Below are 21,854 nucleotides of genomic sequence, written 5' to 3' on the forward strand. Positions count from 1 at the left end.
CTATAACCGATAGAACCCGATATCGGTTTTGGAAATTTCCGAGAACATGTTTTACAAGAAAAAAATTTTCTGGCCAAGTCTGGCCAAGTCAACGGTCAAGTGACTATTCATTTTGTTAATCTGGCTTTCTACCTGTGATTTATTTTCTCGATTTTAAAAGAATATTTCTGAGCAACTTCAAAGCATTTACAGTCTACTGTCTTCTAGATTCCAAATATTAAAAAGGTATATTTTAACTCAACAAAAGTGAAACAGTGTAGTAAAAAAGGCAGGCAAGGGTCGTTACATGATATAGATAGGGCCTTATTACTGATGTAAGCACCTGTTCTAGAAAATTTTTGTTACCCCCGTTGGACGATGTGCATTTTGTAATTTTTTTCTAGCCTCAGAAATTTTTTTTTCAAGTGGTAGGTGGTCAGCAGAAGTTCTGATAGGACCCTGCCGACGCACCGGACTTAACGAACACCGGACACGCGAAAGTCCGGTGTAGAATGAGAATTTTTTTTACCACTGGACAATTTCTACACCGGACTTAAGGGAGTCGGATGTCTGGTGTCGGAGAAGGATATTTTTCCCACCGGACAATCAAAACACCGGACATGACACCAGTCCGGTGCGTCCAGTGTTTCTTAATTTTTTGTTTCATAAATGTCCGGCGTCCAAAATTCCCTGTATGCAACACCGGACTGACACCGGACTTATTGCGCCCGGTGTAGCGAAAGGATACTTTTTACCACCGGACAAATACACCGGACAGTCCGGTGCGTGGTCAGGGTCCTGTTTTGATAAAAATCCATGTACTTTCACAAAAATGAATTGGAGATTCCACTACTCTTTTTAGCCGTAATATATAATTCAATTGCCTTAGAATTCATACATTTTCTTTTCTCGCCTTGAAATTTTGAATTTTGGTGAAAACTTTTGCCTGTTTTGCCCTCAGAAATCCTGTATCACCCGCCCCCTTATTACAGACAAATTCTGGAATGGTCCAACCTCGTCCCCGTATCCCAGGCTTTATTTACGTTACTTATGGATGCCAGAGAGAATAGACCTTTTTTTAAAGAGGCCACCCTGTTGAATAATTATGTAGTCCAGCAGAAAAACAATGATACAGTCATGCATAATTATTACAATATACATGATATAGTAATTATGCATGACTGTATCATTGTTTTTCTGCTGGACTACATAATTATTCAACAGGGTGGCCTCTTTAAAAAAAGGTCTATACCCTGGTGTTGGCTGAAGCGAGTTCCCCCTCTCAGAGGAACTTCTCAAAACAATAGCCAGACGATCTCAATCGAACGGAATCGACGATCGAACTAGTCGAACCAAATCGAACGCAATCGACCAATTGAAATTCAAACGTCAAAATTCTGGGTAATATTCAATTGGTTCGATTGTTGTTCGACTGGTTCGATCGTCGATTCCGTTCCATTGAGATCGTCTGGCTTTATTCTTGCAGCTTCCTTACATCCAAGCTCTCAAACATCACAAGCCGAATGAAATTACTTTCGATTTCCCATATAAATTATGCGATGAACAATCCGGGGGTCAATGAATCGACGATCATTTCAATCGGTCGATTGCGTTCGATTTGGTTCGACTGGTTCGATCATCGATTCCGTTCGATTGAGATCGTCTGGCAATAGCTACGTCATAAAAAAATCTGACGTTACAAAGTTACACTGCAATGCAATGGTTTCAAATCCAGGAACAAATGAAAGCTGACGTTTTGTTTTTGAATTACGTAGGTAATCTTACGCGTTCGAAAACCAGCCAATGCCAGGGTATTATCTAGCGCTATCAGTAAGCATAAAACAAGTAACACACAAGTAAGTAAGTAATAAACAATTCCTAGCCTATGTGATATCCACTCAAACAGAAAATTCTAGTTGTCATCAACCATCCTGTTGTTTTGTTTCCGCAGAAATTATAAGTCCCGAATAGCGTGGACATTAAATTTACAGACCAAAATAATCAACCGTAGCGGGGGTTACCCAATACGACACTATCTACTCGATCATCGAGAAATGTTTCCTGATTGGGAAACAATTTGATATTTTTTATCAAAACGTATCCCCTTAAATGTATATGCTTTTTAGACTTGATCTTCAAATCTTCAAATGAAAAGGTGAATTTTGAGAAGCTATAAAAGGCACCTCATAAAAATATCAAATTTAGATTGATTGACCAAAAGGATTTATCTATAAGTTCACAGTGGAAAAATTAAAAAAAGACATTCTACGATTCTACTTTAAGATTTTTTCTTAACCTTTTCTAGGCAAGAGTTTGCTTTGGTATATCAAATTGCTTTGCTTACAAAATGTAATGTAATGTAAAATTTGTTTGGTCAAGAAGGTCTAAAATTTAGTCATTGCTACAAGCATTGATGTGGACCTACTATGTAAAAATAATTTAAAAAAATAATAAGATAATAAAATATAAATAATTATTTTGACTATTTACAAAAGTTTACGGAGTTTGATATAGGATGCGTTTCCAATTGGGTAAATAATAGTGGTTATGCACAAAAACGAGTCTCATGTTCATAAGCCAAATTAAAGGTTTTTTAAACACGCAATTATTTTATACACCATCCACCCATTCAAACAATTGCATAAGAACAGCGGTTATCATTATTGCGCTATTAGCACTTGGGGAGCCATTTGGTTAATTTTGTTTCCCGCCCGCATTTCATAACACTACATCATAAACTTATGTCGTGAGTTTATTCAGGTCTGTAAACTTAATACCCATGCTGTTTGGACTTAGAATTTCTGCGAAAAAAAAAACAACGAGATGAATTGATGACAACTAGAATTTTCCAACTCAAACACAACCCTACTAGGTTGTATGCAGCTCCTGAGTTTACTCTCGCTTGCCAGATCAAAAAATATATTTGTGTTTTTGGTTTCTGTGAAAAATCCATCACCATGCTCCATCATTTTGTTATCAACTGGTTTCTACAGGAATGAAAGCAGAAAATCAACTTGTCTTGATTTTCTGTACTGTAATAAATCTTTAAAGGGGTTTTGTCTTTTTCTTCTTCCAGAATTGTATTCTGGTATAAATTTAAAACTTACAAATGTTTTAAAACTTATTATAAATTTGAGCAATGCAAAATTGACAAATATAACATTAAAAATTGTAAAAATTCTTTTCCTTAGTTTAATTTTACATCTTTTCTGAATAAGCATTTTATTGTTAAAAAAAGCCTTTTAGGTGAAAAGGGAAACAATCACTGTTTTAATTTAAAACATCCCACTGTTAAGATACGGGGTATATACTTACCGTATTACTTTGGCCCAGGTGTTTATGAAATTTTTTGTTAGTTAGGACGGGAGTTTTTTGGCCCGTGTGCTTGAAAGAAGGGATGTTATTAAATGCTATATGCTAGGATTTTTTACAAGTCCCCTAAAAAGCTACTGTAAAGCTACTAAAATAGTACTGTTAAAGGGTTGAAATGTGTCCCTATTGAGTTTACTTTGCATCTTTTTGCATTACTAGTGAGTTTACCATTCTGATGATGTAAAAGACAGTCATTCAATGATGTTTTTAAGAATTATGCCATGTCACCCTTGAGGGTAAGGTTTTCAAATTAAAATTATTATTGCTTATATATTGGGTGTCTCAGAAGAAAGTTTCCCTCTCTGGAATTATTTTTCTTGAATTCTATAACTTTTTGAAAATCCTTTTACATTGGAAAGAGGAAGGATTAACTTAAACTTTGAGGAGTCATTTGTCAAATTTAGAAAACTAGACCAAAAATGATGGTCTAAATGGTAAAAAATTGCTTTTCAAAAAAGTCAAAATAAGTCAAGATAATAATTTTTTTGTGAACTCTCTAATTTAAAAATCTATTATTCGAATATCTTTGTAATACTTGAATCTAAACCAAAACACTGGTTCCCTCACCAACTTAAACAGTTTTTCAGATTCAAGTAAAAAAGAAACTTATTTTTATTTCAATTTCTTTCAGAAAAGAGCAAGAAGGAGTTCTCCATATGACACTGCGATGAAATTTTTATTCAAAGATCCAAAAGAAGGACTGGAAATTCGATTGGTTGATCCATACAAAGGTAGGGCTGAAATTATTAACTAGTTTATAGCTAGAGGACCTGATGGTGCCAATTTTTCTTAAGCCAGCCTAGTCCTAAAAAAACTTTGAGTACCTTTTGTAACTATTTCTTTTTATTTTTAAGTATTTTAACATGACTTTCCGAATTTCAATTTTTTTAATTCTTCGGAAAATATATTTTTGAAAAACAGTTGACCAATAACTGGAAATTTATTTTATTCAAATAAAATGAAAACCCTACTGTGCTTGAATTTCATGTGAAAATATTCAGGAGGATCAATCAATTTAATTGATAAGTTGACCAATAAAATTTGGATATTTAAAAAAATTATTTTTTAGCAAAATCTTTTTTACACATAATCACAAAGTATTAAAATGGTAGCCTATAGTTAAAATCTTTACTCAACACAAATCCTTTTTTTTTACAGGCAGAGGTGTTTTTGCCACAAAGAATTTTCAGCCGGGTGATTTTCTTTGTTGTTATCGTGGAAATCTTTCATCTAAAGAAAATCTTCGAGAACTTGAAAAACAATATGAAAAAGAGGATGCCGGTAGTTTTGTTTTTGAATTTGATCATCAACAAAGGAAATTGTGGTACGTATGTGCAAGAGTATTTTGAAATTGTATACAACATATACAATTCTAAAATTTAGGTGTAAAATACTATTTAAATAGACAATAAAGGTCAGCTACAATTGGCGCCGAAATATTTGGCACAAAAGGGGAATTCCCTCAAAACTTTAAAACCGCAAGTGTACAGTTCAGAAGTACAGTTCAGAAGTAGAAATTTAACATTTTAAGACATAGGACCTTAGGATAGCTCAGGATTCACAAGCTTAAAAATGTTCCAATAAGGCTAGGAATATAGCCTGGAAGCCACCCAACCCCTCCCAAATAGAAAAATCCAATGAAGCAAAGTTGAAGTACTGAAACTGCAATTCTCACTTGACCTTTAAATTCTGAAAAACGTTAAAATACCCAAAATTGCCAATATATTTCCGCGCTGATTGTAGCAAGTGGAAAATTTAACTAGTATATTACGATATACTCATAGCTACTGAAAATTCGTTCTCACAGGTTTCTGCGAGAAAAGCATATGTGAAGAAATTAAGAATTTCTGTCTGACTATTTTCAATCAGGGGATTTGGGTGGTAGAGGAGGTGTATGCATTTCGTTGGGACTCATCAGCAATGGGCACTGTACCCTGGCTGGCCAGATCGATTTAGCCAGCATCTCAAAAACTACAAAATCACTTGTGATTTAAACTAAGAGAAATATTGGACGGAAAGAAAATTCTCTACAGAATTCTTTTATATGATATATATTAAAGAAATAAAAAACTAACTTACAATTTTCTTTGAAATTTTGCCATTCCAAAAATAAATTTAAAGAAAAACAACAATGTTTTTAAAATTGAGCAAAAGCTTTTCGATTAAAAATCATCTTCAGTGCTACAAATGATGTAACTTACAATTGCTACACGGTGTTTCACGATGGTGGAATATTCTTGTATATAATTTACTGCAAAAGGATTCCTATTTAAAACATTGCAGTTAGTTACTAAGAGAATTCTCCATCTTCTAAGAGTTGAGAATTTTTAGAATATTACAATATTGAAATGAAACAGGGCTATGAAACTTTCAAAAATAAAACATTTCTTTTTTCAGCATTGATGCTACGTCAGAAGATGGCTCACTCGGACGTCTGATAAATGATTCTAAATATTTTTCTAATGCTTATGTCAGAAAACTCATTGATGAAAAAGATAATCCACATCTTGGAATTTTCGCCAGATCTAAAATATCCGTTAATGAAGAAATCACTTATTTTTATGGTGAAGACGATTTACCCTGGCACGAAGAGGTTGACAATTCTAATTGGATTCTTTGTATTTATAATTTTCAAGTATTCCACTTTGTTTATTTAATGTGAATAAATCTAGCGGGCATCTGTCCAAGAAAATCTAAGATTTTGACAGAGAAAGAAGAGTAGGTTTTTCAAGACTTGCAGAAACATAAACTATTTGGAGAGGCTGTCATAAAAATAATTTCTCTAACTGAATAGAGGCAATGGAAGCTATTTTTGGTCTATGAAAAAAACTCAATCATGAAAAAGCATGTAAAAAAGACAATTCACAAACCCAAGAAAAAGGAATCTTAATTTGCATAAATTAAAATTTGTTGATGAGCATTTTGTTTCACGGATGACATTCAAACCATTAAATATGAAATAAATTTGTATTTTTAGGAGAAGACCTTATACGAAGAATTGAGGAAGGTATTTCTTGACCTTTTTTCTAAATGTTTTTATACAGTTAAGGAATTTAGTGCCTTTGACCACCCTTTTGAAACCAGTGAGATTTTATTTATAATTAAATTTCGATTGAGCTCATAAATGTTTTTAACATTATCTTGACTCTAGTAAAAAGAAGGCGACGCTGTTTAGTGGTTATCAGCCTTGACTTCTGTGCAGGAGTTTGGGGTTCGATTCCAACTCAGTGCTGCGATTCACTTGGCAAGTGAAAGGACTTTTGCCAGGGTCAACCCGCTTTCCATGTGAGGGGAAGTACGGTGCTCTGATACAAGAGTGTGAGGAGATATGCCTGGCTCTGTGGCGTGTTTGCTAATACTTTTCAGATTCGACCATGTGAGGATGCACTATCCCCCGAGTCGTTTGAGTAAAGTAACTATACACTCATCAGCTGTGTGTGTCACAAGTACGAGTTGGCAGAGTTAGGTAGGAGCAGTGGTTTTCCTATCCTAGGGTGGTGAATGCTGGCCTGGCCATATTGAAGGGACTATCTCTTTCTCTGAGTCTGATAAATATAATCCCTAATAATTTTCTTTTCTTAATTCAAGGATGACAATTTGAAATTTGTTTCTCGACCTACCAAACACCTAAAGATCAAGGATGAAATGGTTGACAAGAAAACTTTCTACAAACTTATGTGCGACATTGAGAAGCCAATTTTTATCATTCAAACCAAAATTGAACCTCATGATTATGATGAAGTTAAACAATCGGTAAGTTTGCGTTTTTCTGTTCTTCCATTCATCTCCCTATGTTGTCCTATCAGCTTCTGACTAACAGCCCTACATATTGCTCGAAATAACAATTTGAAGTAGGTCAGACAAAATGTTCGCTCAGGTGATTTTTGCTGGTCGGACAAGGAGCAATTTTGGTCGGACAATATTCAATGTCCAATATGTCTGACCATTATTTCAAGCGCTCATCCTGTGATACTTAAAATGACTTTTGATTTCATCAAGTGTTGGGACCTGGCTTTTTGGTATTTTCAACAAAATAGGATAACATGTCTTATTGTCTTGTCTTGTCAACCTTTTGCGGAATCACATAGGAGTGTTCAAGGTGAAACAATTTACCAGTCATTCCAATGTTTTTATTCTACTCTATTTTAGTGGCTGATACCTCTTGAAAGTACAAAGTTGTCAACAGTAGGGTATGATGCATTACACTTTTAAAATATGTTCAATTTGAGTCGCATTTTTTCTCAAATTTGGAAAAGAGTTAAGAATTTTTTAAGAACAAAGCTGAACCTCAAAAAACCTGTTCAATTCTTTTTTTTTTCAGCTTTTTCTATTTTTATGTGTATATCACAGGCTTGATTAACCATTTCCAGACTTTTGAAAATTTAAAATTGTTAGTTTTTATTCTCTCAGATTTCGACCATTTTATTTTAAAAACTTCATCGCCCCTTGAAAATGTTAAGAATCATAAGGCTTAATTCGAATAATGTTCTTATAAAAAAACTGTGTAAATATCTTTTCTTCTTTGTAAAGGTTTGATGACACAAAAGAAGAAATCAAAGTGAGTAATTCTTTCATTCATAAAACTATTAACTACAGTCAATTAGTTAATCATTAAAGGCGAGGACATAGACCTTTTCATAAATTACGTAATGAACATCACTTGCCTCGTATTCAAACAATTTCCATGGTGATTATGTCCCTTGAGACATTAAATGATTTTTTAATGAATAGAATGTAGTTTTAATAAAATCTTCCGGGAGTTAATCACCATGGCAATAATTTCAAAACGAGGCAAGTGATAATCGTGACGTAATTTATGAAAAGGTCTATTGGTGACGTTGTTACAAGTTTTTCGAGCTGCCTTTTTTGTTACTTTCTTCACGAAATGCAAGAATTGATAAGAAATTTTAGAGTGATTTTCCTGAGAAATACATAAATGACAATCCTTCTATCTTTGATCATAAGTTGTTATTTTGTGTTTAGTAAACATTTAATCTGGTATTTAATATCAAATGTTGAAGAAAAAACCTTAATTTTTCTTCTAAACCTGACGACATGGCATCCAATCAAAAGAAATCCAGTGCTGAATTGGTCATATGCACACTAACGGACTGCATCGACGACAAAGATCAAGATTGTTTGGTTTGTCTGAAATGTAGACGCTTGGTCCATTTTCGCTGTACACAGTTACCACCATACCAAATTCAACTTTTCCTAGACAAGCACAAAAGCACGCACTACAAGTATGTTTGTCCCAACTGCGTGACTGTAACACCCAAAGTTCTTGAACTTGTTCCTGCAAAACCACGGACCCTACCATCATCTGTTAAAAGGGAAAACGAGACACTCCGCCGGAACTTAATGCTTGCAAAGGATTGTTAAAACAGAATAGATTGACCGAAAGAAAATATGAACAACAACATGAACTGGAAAGTTTAAAGAGTAAAACTCAGTACCGATCCTGGCCTTCACACTTTCGAATTTGTCGAACAGAAGTTGGAGACCAAGATAGAAAGCAAAATCGAATCCCTCAAGGAAATGCTTGAGGAGACAATTAAAAAAGAATGTAAGTTTCTGTCACAGACCTATGCCAATGTTACTGGCTCAAAGGAGTCCCCGTTCAAAGCCCTGAAAAAGTGATCAGGGACGCAATACGCGAAGAAGAAACCGAAGAATACAGTAAACAAAAACGCGCCTCAAATGTTATCGTACATGGCGCTGTTGAGCAAAATATTAATGATGACAAAACCTGGGCTTCAAACTTGATTAAGGATACCCACTCACGCAGTCTTATCAACGTGACAGATTGGGTAAGGAGGAAGAAGGAAAGAAACGTCCATTGTTAGTCTCTCTTAACGATGAGTCTGATAAATGGAATTTACTTGGCAATCTTACAGCACTGAAGGATAACGCGACGTACAAAGGTATTAGCGTTACTGAGGATCTCACCCCTGATGAAAGAAAACAATTCAAGGTACTCTCAACAGAAGCCAAAACAAGAAACTCACAAGAGGAATCAGAAACCTATCTATCGTGTGAGAGGCAACTCAAAAAACGGCTTTTACCTGAGACGAATCAAAGTCGCAACCACCAATAAAAACAAGAGAAACGCATAAACAAGTATCAAAAAACAAAAACGAGAACCAATCAAACACAATTTCGAAATAAAAATTATGTATACAAATGCCGACCAGCTGACAACAATGAAAAAACTACAACTAGAAGAACTCATAACAAAAGAATATCCACATTTTATTGCAATCTGTGAAGTCAAACCAAAGAACGGTGAAAGATGGAAAATTCACGAATATCTAATTGATGGATACACAGTCGTAAACCACACCAATACTGAGAACAATACAGGACGTGGTATCGTCATCCTAGGACATACCAGTGTAGACCACCTTACAGTTGACATTGAATGTCCTGTAGCACTGGAGGAGGCGTGCATCGTTGAAGTACGTCTGGCTGGAAAAGATATGCTTTGCTTTGCATGCGTCTACCGCAGTCCAACGAATCAATCAAACTCTGGAGAAAATAATGCCAATCTTAACCAGCTTTTACGAATTATATCAGAAGATAAGAGATACACGCATCGTTGCATCATTGGCGACTTCAATTTTCCAACTATAAATTGGAAGAACTGGACAAGCCCACATGTAGAGGAAAGTAAAGAAGAGCAATTCCTGGAAGCATTACGTGATTCATTCCTTTTCCAACATACGAATGAACCTACCAGATGTCGAGGTACTGACGAGCCTTCACTGATTGACCTCATCTTAACAGATGAAAGAGATCAGGTTCAAGATCTAAATTTCCTAAGCCCTTTAGGAAAAAGTGATCATAGCGTTCTCTCTTTTAGCTTTAAATGTTATATGGAACTTAAAGCACCAACCGAAAGATACACCTACCACTTGGCACTTTAAGTCGATGAAAAGTCATCTGCAAAGAATCAACTGGACGAGAGAATTCATAGATACCTCACATGGGTCGATCGAGGAGCTCTGGTCAAAATTCAAAACAAAACTTCTTCAACTCAGAGATCAATTTGTCCCAAGAAAGAGTTAGGAGCGCCTCACTGGAAAAAAAGAAAGGGAAAAATTCCAATTAATGCTGAACTACGTAATGACATCAAAGAAAAAGAGGCGACTTCACAGGATCTGGTTAAAATCAAAATCATCACCCACAAACAGACGTCAAGCCAAGAATCCGATATGTAATCGCGAGGAACCGTGTCAATCGAAAGATGGCACTTGCAAAAAGAGAATACGATCTAGCCATCGGTGAAAACTCAAAGAGAAACCCAAAAGCGTTCTGGTCACATGTCAGAGGCAAACTTAAATCAAAAAGTGGAGTTTCCCCTCTTCTTGAAACGCCAGATGACAAGACATCCCTAAAGCACGAGGACCAAGAAAAGGCCAACATCCTGCAGAAACAATTTTGCAGTGTCTTTACTAAAGAACCGGAAGGTGATCTACCTGATTTTTGACAACAGAACAGAAAAATACTTCAACCACTAAACATTACGAAGGAAATGATAACAGAACAAATCAGGAAGCTCAATGCGAATAAATCAATTGGTCCAGATGAGATTCATGCCTCAATGCTTATTGAACTTCGTGACCATATTGCAGAACCACTATCAATCATAATGAATAAAACTCTCGAGGAAGGAAACTTACCTAGTGACTGGAAACTAGCATATGTGACACCAATCTATAAAAACAAAGGAGCACACAACCTTGCTATTAACTATCGCCCCGTAAGTCTAACTTCAGTAGTCTGTAAGTTGATGGAAACAATGATACGAAAACATATCATGGAACACCTTATCAGCGAGGAGCTTCTATCGAACAAGCAATACGGTTTCATCAACAAAAGGTCAACAGTCACACAGCTTATCTCCTTTATAGATATGTGTTGCGAATCAACTGCAAAAAGTGAAGTGGTCGACTGCATATACTTCGACTTTGCCAAGGCATTTGACACGGTACCCCATCGAAGACTTATGATGAAACTAGAACGCTACGGGATAAACGAATTAATTCTGAACTGGATCAAATCTTTTCTATCGAACCGCAAGCAATTAGTGAGTGTTAATGGTGCAAAATCATCTTTAGATCCAGTGATAAGTGGCATTCCTCAAGGAAGCGTGCTCGGTCCTCTGCTTTTTGTTATTTATATTAATGACCTACCAGAACATGTTCTATCAAGCATTTTCTTGTTTGCACGACACGAAATTATAAAGGAAATCAATTCCATTCTTGACTCCTTAATCGTACAACATGACATTGAAGCACTTAAAGATGGTCCCATGAGTGGCTGTTGAAATTCCACCCCGACAAATGCCACGTTTTAACGATAGGTAAATTCGAGAACATAAAGCATGCACACCCGTATCAACTAAATGGAGAGCAACTTGAACATGTCTTCACAGAAAAAGATCTCGGTGTTTTGATAGACTCAGATCTTTCATTTGAAGAACATATCGCTAAGCAAGTAAACAAAGCTAATTCTATGTTGGGATTGCTCAAAAGAGGATTTCAAGACCCTAGTCCTCACGTATTCCAGACACTTTATACCACCTTTGTACGACCACATTTAGAGTATGCCCAATCAGTATGGCAACCAAGATTACGTCGATCTATCAACCTGATCGAGAGTGTCCAAAGACGTGCGACAAAACTAGTAAAACCAATCTCATGGTTACCATATGCAGAAAGACTAAGACGCTTGGCGCTACCATCCCTTGAGTTTCGAAGACTTTTCTGTGACATGGTCCAGGTGTATAAGCATATCCACATCTATGATAGTAAAACAACACCAAAAAAGTTTATCAAAAGGACGCGACCATGTAGAAAGCATATACACGAGCTTCAGATGAATTTCCCGGACGATGGAGTACGTGGTGCACAAAGCAAGTCCTTCTTTTATAGAACTATCTCAACATGGAACGCGCTTCCAAAATACGTGGCAGAAGCATCATCGATAAAATCGTTCAAGAATAATTTAAACAAAGCATGGGCAAACCATGAACTACGATATTTATTGTAAATAAACAAAGACCAGTTCTAGAGGCCCACGGCGTGCCTGAACTTTGTATTCGTTGTAATAATAATAATAATATTTGTTAATAAATAAGGTTCTAGAATAGTAGTCTTAGTCTCGTTCATACGTAAACATTCAAAATAGAACTACAAATAAATGAAACAGTCTTTTGTGATTTTCAAGCTATTGTTCTTATTTTTCCAGGAAGAGAAATTGGATTTGAGTGAATTCTCACCGATTCTTTTTGGTACTCTGAATTCTCCTTTAAATGATATCAGGTTTGTTTTGGCTCGTTTATTGATACTTTGTATTATACTTGGAAAGTTTTCATCTTCTCCTCATAGAGTATTATAATGGGAGTTGACCAAATTTTGATTTCAAATTCAGATTTTCCACACCACTCTCATTATAATATTTTTATTATACACATAGAATCAAGTTTTTTACTTAGACCGAATGTCTGAAGCTAATGAGTTAGAGATAATTCATGATCACTGACCTTTATATAACCCTGGACCAAGCAATATCTGCCATCTTTTATTGGAGTTTTTTTAGAATTGGTACCCAAGGAGAAGCCATTGCAATGCTAAAAATTAACGTCTAACGCCGCTATATCATCAAAAGAATTTGAGGGAAAGTAGACCTAGCTCTCTCGATGCATTTACACCGCTATCGAGTAGTGCCGACATTAGGGTACCAATTTTCAAAAAACTCCGATCAAAGATTTTGCTTGGCTGGGATTGAGAAGCTTTGTCCAGGGTTATATAAAGGTCAGTGTTCATGATAGGCACCACTGCAACGAATTCACGTGGTCATATAACTAACTCTAGCTATATTTTTTTCCACCCATTACGTCACCTGTAACCAATCAAGAGTGGTTATCCTGGATTCACGTCATTTGATCTTGGAACAATTTTGAGCTTTTGATTCCAAGATCCTAAGATTAAAATTCTACATTCCAGAAGTAACTTATAGCACTTAGAACTCATTTGTAATGTTTAAAATGGTACATGGAATTACTCTTTTGATCAAATATTATGACTTTGATTGTACCACTCCCAAATTGAAAAACTGGTAAAAATAATTTGTCGGCTTCACGTCTGGAAATGACCAGGAATTCTGGAAAAAGCCTAATAAAATGATCCTTGTGCTTTGGTGTTAACGAGCGCATTAATTTAATATGGTTCATTATTGTCTTGAAACAATGTCCTCTTTCTCGTTTGTTTTCCTGAATTTCTCAACATTTGTTTGTTATCTTTTAGTGACAATGAACTTGAAGAAAATAAAGATGATGTCAAGGTTTGCTATTAGTTGCACGTTACACTCTACCATCTTTAAAATCAATAAGAAAAATTTTCCAAAGGAATTCTTTCTTGAAAATAAAACTTGAAATCATCGTTTTCAGTCAAATTTTCAAGCACTTTTGTCACTTTCCGTTTATTGACTTAGAAATTGAGTCTTAGTCTTTAGAGTAACCGTTTTAGGTTGTCAATACCCGCCGGAGATGCCAACATTTTTACCCCCATCTGGACCCCTTTTGAAGTTTTATTTTCAAGGATCATGAAAATTAAATTTATTGAAATGCTTGGAATTTTCACTTTCGTTTTCGATAAGGAGGATGTTTCATTTTTTGGTTCAAACGAAACAGAACAAAAAACGGTATAAATTAAGCTTTTTAGAGGGGGGGGGGAGGGGAGATGAACGAGTCTAAGTACACAAGGTCTCTTCCAATCGAAGGTGGATTTTGCTTCATATGATAAAACTTAAAGAACAAACAAAAAGCTTCTCATACTTGTAGGAAAAATTTCACAAAACACATTTCAATGAAGGTGAATCAACTCCTTCAAATTGTACATATAGTAGGAATTGATTGCCTCAAATGTTCTTCAAAAATCTGTATTTATAGGACAAACTAGATGAGTTGAATTGTACAAAAGAAGAAGATCCATTACTTCCAATGATCACATTTAGCGAAGATGAAAATGTTGTTATTGGTGATAAAAATGGTGATGGTGATAATGATGAGATTGATTATCATTGCATAAAGAATCGAATTGTGAGTCTTCTTTTCTTTCAATTTTGTTTGTTTTTGATTCCGTCACTGTAATAATCTCAGAAGAATTGGTGATGATAATGTGGGTGCTAGAGGTAAAGGGTAAATTTTCTGAGGCCATTGCATTGCAGTGACAAAAACATTAATGTTTAATGAAAAAAGACCTCCGTTGGTTGAATTGACGAATCGAACCCTACAAGATAGAGAAAAGTGTATTTTGTCTGTTGTCCTTCTAGTAATGTCCATATGATTATCTTGATTTTTAAGTGCCTATACTCAATGTGGAGAGGGTAATTTTCTTTACCCTAGAGATTACACATCATCTTTATAAAGTAGGCCACAGTTGATGCTTCGCGTCATGCTAGTTATTTGTTTTGAACAAATTTCTAACACTGAACCGTGGTCCCTCCATAATGAGGCTTCGTTTAAAAATGTGATGTACCAAATCTGTGAGATTTAATTCACGAGTAATTTCAATCGATGTGGTTCTTTCAGAGAATCTCATACATTTTTGACGTGGGTGAATCTTTTCACTCAAAGAATGGAAATGGTCTTAAAAAGAAATAAAAATGTCAGAAGAATGTTTAAATAACTATACTTTGCTAGGTAATTTTTCATAATATAAGTTTTCTCCATGAGGTACTTGGTTAACGAAAAGAATACAGCGGTGTTTCGCTGGGCAGGAAACCTTTCCCCCTTAAGTCTCAGGTATAGGGTGGAAAAAACACCCAAATTTAAATATGTATAGTGGTACCACACCTTTGTCGATTTACAAGGGCGCTTTTTTCTACTCTTAGGTTCCAAATAAACTGGGGGGGGGTGGAAAATTTTCATGATTTTAATAAACGGGGGGACCTAATTGCCGGGGGGGTTGAAAATTGTACTTCTGAAAACCCAAAAATAAGGTTAATATAGGCTAAAATCAGGCTATTTAGAGCAAAATAAGGGGCCTTCTCTTTGACAGCTGAAAATATTCTTAAAAATCAATAAACGGGGGGGGGGGGTCCTAATAAGGTCCGGGGGTCCTAATAAGGTACGGGGGGAGGCGTTTATTTGGGACCTAAGAGTACATCTAAAACAGCTTGTTTAATTCATTACAATAGACAAATGCATTGTTCTTGTTTCTGGATTAAATGCCATTTTTGGTCAATTTTTAGTTTACGAATTGCAATAACAAAAATTTTGGTTTTCTCTTGTTAAACCTACTGAAAAATCGTGTATCAATTGACCAGCTGTTTTTTTATTTGCCGTGCACTTGAGGGCCATCGTCGAGAGTAATGCATATATACCACGTTTTATTTGAGCATCTGTATCAGCAATTCAGTACTATCCCTCCCACTGAATTTTCTTTTGTTGACATTGTTTTGTTTTGCCCCCTGACTTATTTTATTTTGGTTTTGTGGTCGTTTGTGTCTGAGGCTGCCAATAGCCCCAGTAGCTTTTAGAATAATAGAATAGTTGTTCATTTCAATGACAATATACTTCTTTTGTTATGATTGGCTGTTTTTAAATGACATTACTGATTAAAGAATATTTCAAAAATGGGAAATTGAAGGCATTGTTAGCAATTCACAATTTTATCCGGGGGTTCAGCATCTCGAAGATTCTTGAAATGCAATCCCCCATAAAAAGCACCGTTTGTATCAAGAAGCATTACTTTCAACCGTCTTATTGGGAGACCATGAAGGTGTTTCTAATTTTGATGCTGGCATACTTGCCAATACTGTTGGTGAAAGGAGATTCAGCTCATGATATCAAGATCTTGAAACTACAAGTTAAAGCATTGATTAAAATGGTGACAGATGCAAACCAGAAGGTGAGCCAGACTGATAAAAGGCTGACACAGGAGGTGACAAATGTTCGACAAGAAGCCAGCCGAAACTTTACAAGAGAAAACCAAGCAATGAACAAGAAGCTGTCACAATCAAGTCAAGATCTGCAAGCTTTAAAAGACAAAGATCAAACTATCAACGGATTCTGTAAGACAAAAACAACAGCATGCGGATCATGTTTTTGCGTCGAAGATTTCAACATTCCTGCAAAGTTTTATTGTGATTGCCGAGCGAAACCGGTTAGAAGAGATTGCAAGGAGCATCACTTGCAAGGGGAACGGACCAATGGGCTTTACCGGATCAATATGAATACTTATGGAATGGTCGTTCCGGCGTATTGCGATCAAAACACAGATGGAGGTTCGTATATTTGTTTTTCTCTTATGTTTCTGGTGTTTAGTAAAATACTAGGAGGGTACTAGTCTGTACACAGACCCGATATCTACGGCTAATTTCAAAATCCATTGCCTTAGAGGGTATCTTGTCATTTTCTTTTCTGATTTGAGATTTTGTTCGGTAGAGTGCGGGTGAGAGAGGGGAGACGATGAGAGAAGTGCTGCTATTTATAAATCATACTTCATCGCAGAGGTATCCGTACGGGAATTTTTTTCATCAAACAGACAATGCGCACAGAGTGTACTACGAAACGATAAACGTGAGATGGTAGTGTACTTACCTAGGGTCAATACTTACCATGATGTGTCGGAGAATCCTTTAAAAGCTTCCAAAACTCGTGTTTTTTTGTCTGAAGATCTTTTTCGTCAAATTCATTAGATAATATTGATGTTTATATACACTTTACACACGAAAGGTGCCCCGCTTCATACAACCTTAACATTTGTTACCCATCCTCTCTCCGTTTTCAGGTGGCTGGACAGTCGTTCAGAGGCGTGTTGACGATTCAACCAATTTTTATCGCAACTGGAAACCATACAAAGAGGGTTTTGGACAAATCCATCACGAACATTGGCTAGGAAACGACAACCTCAATCTCCTCACCGCACAAGCTGTTTTGACTGGCTCGGAAATCCGCTTTGAATTAGGAAAAAAGGGTAGTAACTATAGACATTATGCAAAATACTCAAATTTTCATGTCGATGCAGAATCGAATGCTTATCAACTTCACATCAGTGGATATTCGGCCGGTAACCTTGGTGATCGGATGTCGTACCACAACGGCATGAAATGGACGACTCAAGACCGAGACAACGACAAATGGGCTTATAATTGTGCTGCTTATACCAATGCCCATATTGGGGCTTGGTGGTATAATGATTGTGTAACTGCATCGGGTAGCAGTCTGAATAGTCCTTACGACAGATACAGCAGAGAAAGTCGTATCGGACATTATTTTATATGGCATCCTTATCGTCTTAAATCCTCGGAAATGAAAGTGAGAAGAAAATAAATTGTAAATTTTGATTTTCTATTTTACTAAGTCAAAGATAGTGTACATGATATCATCATGAAATTAATTATTTGCTTTAAAGGTTTTATTTTACATAAGTGTTCCCGTTTTATATCAGACATATCTTTCATATCAGGACATTGTCTCCCCATGGTAAATGGTGTATTACCATTTACTTTCATAGGGGCGTTATATTATGCTATGATCATGTGCTGATTTAAACACAAAATGTTTTTCTTCTCATCTTTCTGACCAATCTTGCTCCACATCCTTGTCAATTCAATGTGAAAAAGCTTATAAATTAAAATTGATGAGTAAGCAATCATAGTTGGAATTATTATCAGTCGGTAGTTTCTTAACTTTCAACCTTTCAAAGTTCGTGGACTATATACTATAAAAAAGAGTGTCCATGTTTAACCACGCTATTGGTCAGCTCTAAGTTTTATCTATGGTCAAATCATTTAGCTAGGGGTGTGAATTAACCCGTGGCTCTTATCAAACACTGTAAGCACTGTAAATTATAAGCATTCGAGTGGTCGAATGTTTATATAACTGGTCAAAAGTCAATTGTAGGTACCTTAAGTGGATTAAATTGGCCAAAAGCCCTGAGAAAATAGAAGACACTGGCCAAAAACCCTAAGAAAATAGAAGAAATTGGCCAAAAGCCCTGAGAAAATAGAAGAAATTGGGTGAAAACCCTAAGAAAATAGAAAAAATTGGGTGAAATAGAGACCGATTCGATTCAATTTTTGTCCACGCGAAAATTTCACAAAAAAAGACCATACGGAAATTAATCCACTTAGGTATTTTTTAACCCATAAAAGGTGTGAATTGGTTGAAAGAAAAAAGGGCTAAAAATGATTAAAAAGATAAAAGGTAAAAAAGCTAGTCTAGGAAGTGATGACACCGGCAACGTTAACCACGCTATTGGTCAGCTCTAATTTTTATCTATGGTCAAAACCTTTGGCTAGGGGTGTGGATTAACCCGCGGCTCTTATCAAAATTACAACTAATAACCTCTCAACTGAATACTTTGTGATTGAGGAGGCGGATCAAGGGTGACTTGGAATACCCTTTCTTAACTTTTACTATTTAAAAGGACTCAAAAAACCTTAGGCTGCTGCTGGCATCCACTAACAGAATTGTGATCCTTATACTGGCGTGCCGTGCCGTATCGTGACTCGTCAGTTTTGTAGAGGTCTTTGATCCGGACTAAGGAAACTTTTGAGAAAAGTAAAATTTGAAATCCCATTTTTAATTTTATCAGAGCGCAGAATCAGCTGCAAGTGGGTCACTTTGCCATGAAGAAATTTATCTGGAGAAAGATGACCATCAATCACGTGACTCGTCAGACAGTGAAAATGAAGAAAGCTCGATAGTCAGGTCAAACAAAATTGTCCCATTTATGAACTCGTCAACCTCAGCAAGCTCATCATCTGAAGAAAGCGACATCGAACATAAAAAGGTACAGAACTAAATTTGTGTGTTAATAGGTGTCTTGCCATTGTATAAGCTGCATGTAGAGCTGGAAGGGTTGTATAATCTGACTTAGCTAGGCTGATTTGACGCTTCTTGTTAGGAACGTCTAGTACTAAGGAAGTGGGTTAATAATGTGGAATTTTGAGAGTTGGAACGTTCACTGAAACTCCCTTTGCTTTTTTGCAGCAGGAAAGAAAAATAAAGAAACCGCACACGAAAATGAGAAAACCTTCATCAAGTAAAGAAAAGTTACCCACTCCATGTGACAACGAGAGTGTAGGTGGTGGCAGTGATGTTGAATACAGTGAAAGCAATGTGCAGACTCCCAATATAGATAACGTGAGTATTATATACTATTCACCTGCCGTGAGCCAATGGGGTGACATGATCACCATTGCAATTGTTTGATTACGAGACAAGTGATCTTCGTGACGTAATTTATGAAAAGGTCTATTGGTTAAAAATTAGTTTCAAACTATTTTACGAAAACATACTCAAGAGTTCTTTAAAAATAACATTTTATCTTTTTTAACTTTTTAGGGAAATGAAGTGAAGACTTCGGACGACACCAAGGAGAAGAGTGGGAAGGGGAAAGAGGGGGAAAGAAGAGTACCGTCCAATGAGTTCGTTCCTACATCGAGGTATGTTTCATTTTTTCAAGTACACTTTCATTAGTGAGATTTTGGCTTGAAAACAATGGATCTTTTGTTATAGAACAATAGAAATTTAAGCATCAGCTCAAATGCTTCGAAAAAATGTAAGAGCCGTAAGATTTGCAATCAAGTCAAAATAACTTTCAATGTAATACCAAGAGGTCGAATTTAAATCTCTAAAAATGGTTCGGCAGTGAACGTGTTCAGTTTCCTTCCGCGAAATTTTGGTATTCAGTTCTTCAAATTCAAACGGAAAATTTGAATGAAATTTTTGGGATTTGCGTCTAATGTTGTATTTTTGGACCTACCTAAGGTAGTTCTTTAAATTAACCCTTGTCCGTTCGTTCGTTCGTCCGTTCGTTCGTTCGTCTGTTGCCAGCTTTTCTCGGGATCGGCTCATTAGTTTTTTCTAATTTTTTGCACAATGATGCAAAATGGCAATGCCCGAAATGTGACGGAGCCCGATTTTCGAGAAAAAAAAATTTTCCGGCCGAAAATTGCGGAAATATGCCGGAAAAACTGGTTTTTCGGCATTTTCTCGAGATTTCATCATTAGTTTTTTCTGATTTTTTGCTCAAAGATGCGAATTAACAATGCCCAAAACATGGCCTAGTCCGATTTTTGAGAAAATTTTTTTTCCGGTGGAAAATGCCTGAAATATGCCGGAAATCGCCGTTTTTCTAGATTTTCATTAGACTTTTCCATATAATTGGTTGTTTTTTCATTCAAAAACATTATCAATAGCAATGCCCACCATCAAGCATGTTTCAATTTTCAATAAAATTGATTTTTGAAGCCGGAACTATTTAAAAAGTCGCCGGAACAACCTATTTTCGCCGGAAAGACAGTATTTCTTGAATTTCTCGAGCTGTACTTTATATATTTTTATGAAATTTTGCACACTGATGCAATATGACAATACCTAAAATGTGACGGAGCCCGATTTTCGAAAAACATTTTTTTCCGGCCGAAAATGCCGGAAATATGCCGGAAAAACCGGTTTTTTGACTTTTTCTCGAATTTTCATTTTTAGTTTTTTCTGATTTTTTGCAGAAAGATGCGTATTCGCAATGCTCAAAAAATGGCCGAGTTTGATTTTTGAGAAAAAAATTTTTCCGGTTGCCGGAAATCGCCGTTTTTGCAGATTTTCGTTGGATTTTTTCCTTGTATTTCTATGTTTTTCACACAAAAACATTATTGATAACAATGCTCACCATCAAGCATGATTCAATTGTCAATAAAACTGATTTTTGCGACCAGAACTTCCTATTTATTTTTTCCCTACAACCCTTCTCTCTCCCCCATCAACAATCAATGATGAATTTATTGTGTTGTGTATTTTCGCTAAATGCTATATTTTCTGACTGATTTTTTTCTTTTTTCTTTTCGCATTGCTAACTAACTTTCATCATCAGGTAGGTCCATTCAGCATGTTGCTTGTTATAGCTAAAGTAACAAATGAAGTTTTCCGGAACATAAATATAATCTCTATCTGCTTTATTAAAAATTAAATTTTTTTATTTTTCAGGAGTAAATTACTTCGTATGATCTCGGTGCTTTGAAAATGGATGACAAAATGATCTTTTCTTATTGGACGAATTTGTCATTGGCTCTCCTTTGGGAATTTTAAAACTGAATTTTATTCTCTAAATTATTTATTATAGTGTATATATAACATAGCATTCTATATTTGTTTTAAAACTGAAAATTTGTACCTACGTTTATTATCCATTATTTTAAATCACATACAATCGATAATTTTAAAATTTTATCGACGCTTGGCCAAAGTCATTTCACATTTTATTGAAATGTGACAAATTTTTACCAAGTACTGCAACTTTTCCGTCCAGTTGAGATCCTTCATTAAAGTCTATTTCAAATTAGCTAGCATTGTTTTTTCAAACCTCAATAACTTTTGATAGAATTTGAATTAGTTAGCAGTTTTATGCTCGTTAAGAAGATAATCCGGAGTGGAATTTAGTAGAAATTTCGTAAAATCTGGGCATCCAGGTTGCAACAACGTTTTACAC

The 21,854-nt window shown here is 35.7% G+C and overlaps 2 protein-coding genes across 3 annotated transcripts; both read left to right on the forward strand.

Annotated features, from left to right (window-relative positions):
* The first annotated feature begins 88 nt into the window (after positions 1–88).
* Positions 89–21,746, forward strand: LOC136806595 (uncharacterized). Of its 2 annotated transcripts, none has more exons than XM_067063188.1 (16): positions 89–225; positions 3,511–3,587; positions 3,983–4,082; positions 4,510–4,675; positions 5,749–5,944; positions 6,329–6,358; positions 6,940–7,104; positions 7,501–7,541; positions 7,882–7,909; positions 12,604–12,677; positions 13,662–13,698; positions 14,306–14,455; positions 18,960–19,157; positions 19,361–19,510; positions 19,712–19,812; positions 21,353–21,746. In XM_067063188.1, the coding sequence occupies exons 2-16, from the start codon at positions 3,573–3,575 to the stop codon at positions 21,384–21,386; spliced, it is 1,485 nt and encodes a 494-aa protein (XP_066919289.1). In that variant the 5' UTR covers positions 89–225; positions 3,511–3,572; the 3' UTR covers positions 21,387–21,746. The 2 variants fall into 2 exon arrangements, with proteins under 2 accessions (XP_066919289.1, XP_066919288.1); XM_067063187.1 differs by having other exon boundaries at positions 19,358–19,510; positions 21,353–21,745.
* Positions 16,082–17,759, forward strand: LOC136806594 (microfibril-associated glycoprotein 4-like). The gene is made up of 2 exons (XM_067063186.1): positions 16,082–16,644; positions 17,151–17,759. Exons 1-2 carry the CDS (start codon positions 16,134–16,136, stop codon positions 17,690–17,692), a joined length of 1,053 nt encoding a protein of 350 aa, XP_066919287.1. The 5' UTR covers positions 16,082–16,133; the 3' UTR covers positions 17,693–17,759.
* Positions 21,747–21,854: the final 108 nt, after the last annotated feature.

The sequence above is a fragment of the Clytia hemisphaerica genome, unplaced genomic scaffold, assembly GCF_902728285.1.
Source record: "Clytia hemisphaerica strain Z4C2 unplaced genomic scaffold, Clytia hemisphaerica genome assembly, whole genome shotgun sequence".
NCBI lineage: Eukaryota > Metazoa > Cnidaria > Hydrozoa > Leptothecata > Clytiidae > Clytia > Clytia hemisphaerica.

Excerpts from the sequence above, each read along its gene's own strand:
- LOC136806594 (XM_067063186.1), top strand. The coding sequence starts at position 16,134 with ATGAAGGTGTTTCTAATTTTGATGCTGGCATACTTGCCAATACTGTTG. Across the intron at positions 16,645-17,150 it reads CGATCAAAACACAGATGGAG|GTGGCTGGACAGTCGTTCAG; the intron begins GTTCGTATATTT and ends CTCCGTTTTCAG.
- LOC136806595 (XM_067063187.1), top strand. Across the intron at positions 6,359-6,939 it reads TATACGAAGAATTGAGGAAG|GATGACAATTTGAAATTTGT; the intron begins GTATTTCTTGAC and ends TCTTAATTCAAG. Across the intron at positions 12,678-13,661 it reads TCTCCTTTAAATGATATCAG|TGACAATGAACTTGAAGAAA; the intron begins GTTTGTTTTGGC and ends GTTATCTTTTAG.